Source organism: Myotis davidii, unplaced genomic scaffold, assembly GCF_000327345.1.
Source record: "Myotis davidii unplaced genomic scaffold, ASM32734v1 scaffold329, whole genome shotgun sequence".
In the NCBI taxonomy this organism is placed as follows: domain Eukaryota; kingdom Metazoa; phylum Chordata; class Mammalia; order Chiroptera; family Vespertilionidae; genus Myotis; species Myotis davidii.
The window spans coordinates 2,863,887-2,868,956 of NW_006300374.1; the positions used below are offsets into that span (position 1 = coordinate 2,863,887).

At 45.6% G+C, this 5,070-nt stretch overlaps 1 protein-coding gene across 1 annotated transcript in view; it reads right to left on the reverse strand.

Annotated features, from left to right (window-relative positions):
* Positions 1–5,070, reverse strand: part of TRIM24 (tripartite motif containing 24) — an 87,115-nt gene that overhangs the window by 1,998 nt on the left and 80,047 nt on the right. Inside the window, exon 19 of the mRNA XM_015572667.1 lies at positions 2,129–2,278. Within this exon, the coding sequence (XP_015428153.1) occupies positions 2,129–2,278 (150 nt within the window). The remainder of the gene's footprint in view (positions 1–2,128; positions 2,279–5,070) is intronic.

Here is a 5,070-nt window from a genome sequence, read left to right on the forward strand (position 1 = left end):
AACCTGCTTTCAGCCAGCCGGGATCTCAGAGCTGGAGCCGAGCCTCAGAGCTAAAGCCGGCTCTTAGTTCCAGTGACAGCCACAGAAGGTAAATCAGTGGTTCCCAAACTTATTTGGCCTAACGCCCCCTTTCCAGAAAAAATATTACTTAGCGCCTCCTGGAAATTAATTTTTTTAAAATTTTAATAGCAATTAAACAGAAAGATATAAGTATTAATGTTTCTACCTTTTTCGTAAAATATAGTAAAGAAAGGTGTAAATTAGAAACATTGAAGTTTGAAATTATGAAACTATTTATTGAACTCAGAATAGAAAGGTAATACAAAAAAAGTTAAAACAAATGCACCTGTGGCCATCACCGCTCCCCTGGATGGCTGCAGCACCCACTAGGGGGCGGTAGCGCCCACTTTGGGAATCACTGAGGTAAATAAATCCCAGAATAAACAAAAAAGAAAAAGAGAGGTTGAAAGCTTCAGTCGCCCACCAGCCTGAAAACGGCCCTCAGCCCCTCACCCAGGCTAGTCAGGCACCCCAGTGGGGACCCCCACACTGAAGGGGGTGTGATTAGCCACAAACAGCCATCAGCCTGTCATCCAGGCTGACCAGGCACCCAAGCGGGACCCCCACCCTGAAGGGGGTGTGGCCAGTCTGAAAACAGCCATCATCCCCTCATCCAGGCTGGTGTTTTCACAGGGGTGGACAAAGGTAAGTTTACAGTTGCAGGCACCTAGTGGGACCCCCACCCTGATCCAGGACACCCTTCAGGGCAAACCAGCCGGCCCCCACCCATGTACCAGGCCTCTATCCTATATAGTAAAAGGGTAATATGCCTCCCAGCACTGGGATCAGCAGAGCCGGGAAGCCTCCTGGCCTCTGGAGCAGTGTGATGGGGCAGCCCCAAACCCCCTGATCGCCCTGCGGCAGTGTGTGTCAGGGGGCGGGGCCACAACCCCGATCCGCCCTGATGTGTGTGTGACAGGGGGCAGTGCCCCAACTCCCCTATCGGCCCTACTCTGTGCATGACGGGCGGGGGGGGGGGGGAGCTCCCCAACCCCCTGATCGGCCCTGCTCTGTGCATGACAGGGGGTGGCGCCCCACCTTCCCAATCGGTCCTGCTCTGAGCCCAACCAGGGGCTGCACCGAGGGATTGGGCCTGCCCTCTGCCACCCGGGAGCAGGCCTAAGTCAGCAGGTCGTTATCTCCTGAGGGGTCCAAGACTGCGAGAGGGCATAAGTGGGGCTGAGGGACATCCCCACCGCCACTGCACAAAATTTTTGTGCACCAGGCCTCTAGTCCTATATAATAAAGAGCTAATATGCAAATGGTCATCACGCCATCACGCCGTCACTGTAAAGGCTCAGAAACTCAACACTGGGGAGAGAGGAATGGGGACCAGCCAGGAACAAATAAGCTTGCGAGAGAGGAATGGGGACCAGCCAGGCTGCGGCCCAGGAGAGGGACAAGCCACCCGCCCTGTGGTCCTGGGTGCGGGAGAAACCGCACACCCCGCAGTCCCAAGCGCCAGCCGCTGGGGCTGCAGACCAGGAGAGGGACAAGCCACCCACCCTGTGGTCCTAGGCACCAGCGGCTGCACCCACAGCCTGGAAGAGGAACAATCCACACGCCTCATATTTACCAGGCTGGGTCCTGGGTGCCTGCAGCCAGCCAGAGGGAGGGAAGCCTGGGTCCTAGGTGCCTGCAACCAGCCAGAGGAGGGAATCCTGGGTCCCAGGTGTGGGGTGAGGCAGAGGCAGTTAGAGGCGGTCTGCCAATAGGGGAGCAGTTAGGGACGATCAGGCAGGCAGAGGAGTTAGGGGCAATCAGGCAGGCAGGTAGGCGAGCAGTTAGGAGCCAGCAGTCCTGGATTGCAAGAGGCAGTTGGGCATCCCCTGAGGGGTCCCAGATTGGAGAGGGTGCAGGCTGGGCTGCAGGCCCCAACCGTGCATGAATTTTGTGCACCAGGCCTCTAGGTGGAATAAAAATATGGATAAAATCATTCTCTGTCTTGAACATTTGGAAATTTACGGTAACATAAATAGATTATCTTAATATCCTTGTTTGCTAATAAGATGTTTTGTTTAACATTGCTTTCAATATTACTATTAGTCTCCCCTCCCTTCCACCTCACCTCATTGAATTCAGCACAGTTTTGAAAGATTAATCTAAAGTCAGCTACAAAATCCTCAGGCTTTGTATACATGTAATACTCTTCTTGTAGTCTTTTCTTGATAGTTGACAAGTCCATTGGATTTTTAATTATTTTGTAATAATCAGGCACCTTTCAAAATAAAAGAGATACTATAATGTAAGTACCTAAATTCTACCTCATCCTAAATAAACTCTTACAAGTAGTAGCATAAAATTCAGATTGTACTATTTGTCATTGCTAAGAAAACCTATGCAATATGTGCCTACAGCCTTCCACACAATGGAAAATGTTTTGTATCACCTTTTTCAAAAAAGTTCAAAAATTATTGTTTTGTTTTGTTTTATTAATCCTCTCCCCAGGGTATTTTTTCCACTGATTTCCCCCCGCCCCCCCCGAAGAGAGTGGAAAGCAAAGGGAGAGACAGAGAGAGAAACATCTATGTGAGAGGGACACATCTATTGGTTGCATCCCATGCCCTGACCAGGGCCAGGGATTGAGCCTGCAAGTGAGATACGTGCCTTTGACTGGAATTGAATCTGGGACCCTTTGGTGCATGGGCCCATGCTCTTATCACTGAGAAAACCAGCTAGGGCTTCACCAATTATTTTTTAACTAGAGGCCCAGTGCACGAATTAGTGCACAGGTGGGGTCCCTTGACCTGGCCAGCAATGGGAGCTGATCGGGACTATCTTGCCCAGTCCTGATTGGGGCCCATTGGGGCCGGCTGGCTGGCCGGGGGTAGGGACCACACTGACCACCAGGGGGCAGCTTCTGCATTGTGCGTCTGCCCCTGGTAGTCAGTGCGCATCATAGCGACTGGTTAACCAGTCATTTGGTCGACCATCTTAACGGTCACTTAGGCTTTTCTATATAGATTTAAAAAATCACCTTTCCCTCCTAAACCTCCTTCTCTATTCTCCTTCTTCATTATTAAACAAAAAGCAATTACTAGCCCTAGAGCAAGCATGTCAAACTCAAAGGCTAACACAGGCCAAATAAACAAGGTTTAAATTTATGTGGGCCACAAAAAATACAAAAGCTTCAATTTTCATAGAAACATAGGTTTATTTCGATAGAGACATGCTGAATACAAAGGGCTGAAATAAATGAGTGATCGTTAACATAAAATAGGACATTTTATTAATAAAAATTAATGTTTTCTTGAACATTAACTTACCAGACAGGGAGTAAAGCCACGTAAGAGAAATGAATGCAACACAATTATAGTAATCAGTCATTAGTGAACATTGTAGTTCATTATTAATAGTTATGTATAACAGGATATTGTAAAAATTAAGTTATGAAATTTTTATTAAAACATTTTTTACATACCGTTATATTGGCTGAGCAGCAAAAATATTCACTGTAGGCTGCATGCAGCCCGTGGGCCGTGAGTTTGATATGCTTGCCCTAGAGCATCAGCCTGCAGACTAAAGGGTCCCGGATTCAATTCCAGTCAAGGGCCCATACCTCACTTGTAGGCTCGATCCCTGACCCTGGTCGGGGTGTGTGGGGGAGGCAACTAATCATCTCTTATATTGATGTTTCTCTCTCTCTCTCTCTCTCTCTCTCCCTTCCGCCCTCCCTCCCTCCCTTCCACTTTCTAAAAATCAAAGGAAAAATATCCTTGGGTGAGGATTAACAACAAAAAATAAAATAAAATAAAAAAACAGTATTTCTAAATCCACTATAATTAAAAAAACACACACAAAAATGCAATGACTTGAAATGTTTTTGCTGCATGTGTTATAACAAATGGGGTTTGAACCCCAGCTCTGCTACTCAGTAGCATGCTCCTGGGTTAAGTTACTTACTTCACTGAACCTTATATATCAAATAGGGATAATCCTACCAACTTCACAGTTTTTGTAAACACTAAATGAGATGATACATATTAAGCAAAAGGGGGCTATTTTGTGCTGCTGTTGTTATTAATACCAAATGTTAACTGTAACCAAGATCATAAAAACCACCAAGTTCTAGGTTAAATTTTTAAGTGGATTAAGTTTGTATTGGTCACAATCCCCCTCCTCCCCCCCGCACATTTTTTGCCTGCCTCTTTTGAGCACAAAAGGTCCTTTCCCTAAAAGTATTTATTTCCCTCCTATCTCAACTTCTCAAAACCTGTTCTCAAGAGAGAAGTTCATTGTTTATCTGCTGAATATATTTACTAAGCTAATTTTCTTTTCTAGTCTTATATTAAATTTTTAAAATTTATCAAACTGTAGAATATTAACAATTTAAAGGAATTTTGGACATCAGAGAATAGAACATATTTTTAGTAGTACTTTTAACACTCTAAGATTATGCATTAAAGCAGTGGTTCTCAACCTTGGCTGCACATTAGAATCACCTGGGAAACTTTTTAAAATCATTTCAGGGTGAGGACCAGAAATCAGGATTTTAAAAAGATTCCCAGGTGATTCTAATGTGCAGCCAAGGTTGAGAACCACTGCATTAAAGTCTCATCGAACTTTCAATATGAACCTTTCTGAAGTCAATTTGTTAACACACATGCAATGCGCACACACACCTTCTTCTATTGTTAAAGTCTACTTAATCTTTGAAGTATGGACATATACATCAAAATATGAACAGAGAATTTTGGGGATATTTATCTCAAATGCAAAGTTTTTTCCCCCAACAGTTAAGGAGATATACCTAAATCTCCTGAGAGGCAACTGATGGAAATCATTACAGAGAAAAGTACCGTATTTGCCGGCGTATAAGACGATTTTTTGGCCCTGAAAAATATGCCTCCAAGTGGGGGGTCGTCTTATACGCCAGGTACACTTCAGATAGACTGCCCATAGTGCTTGCCCCGTGCCATAGTGGCCTCCCGATGCCCGCCCACTTCATTCCACATACCGTTCAGGCATCAGCAGCGCTGCTGGGTGTATGCTCGGCTGTTATGCGATTTT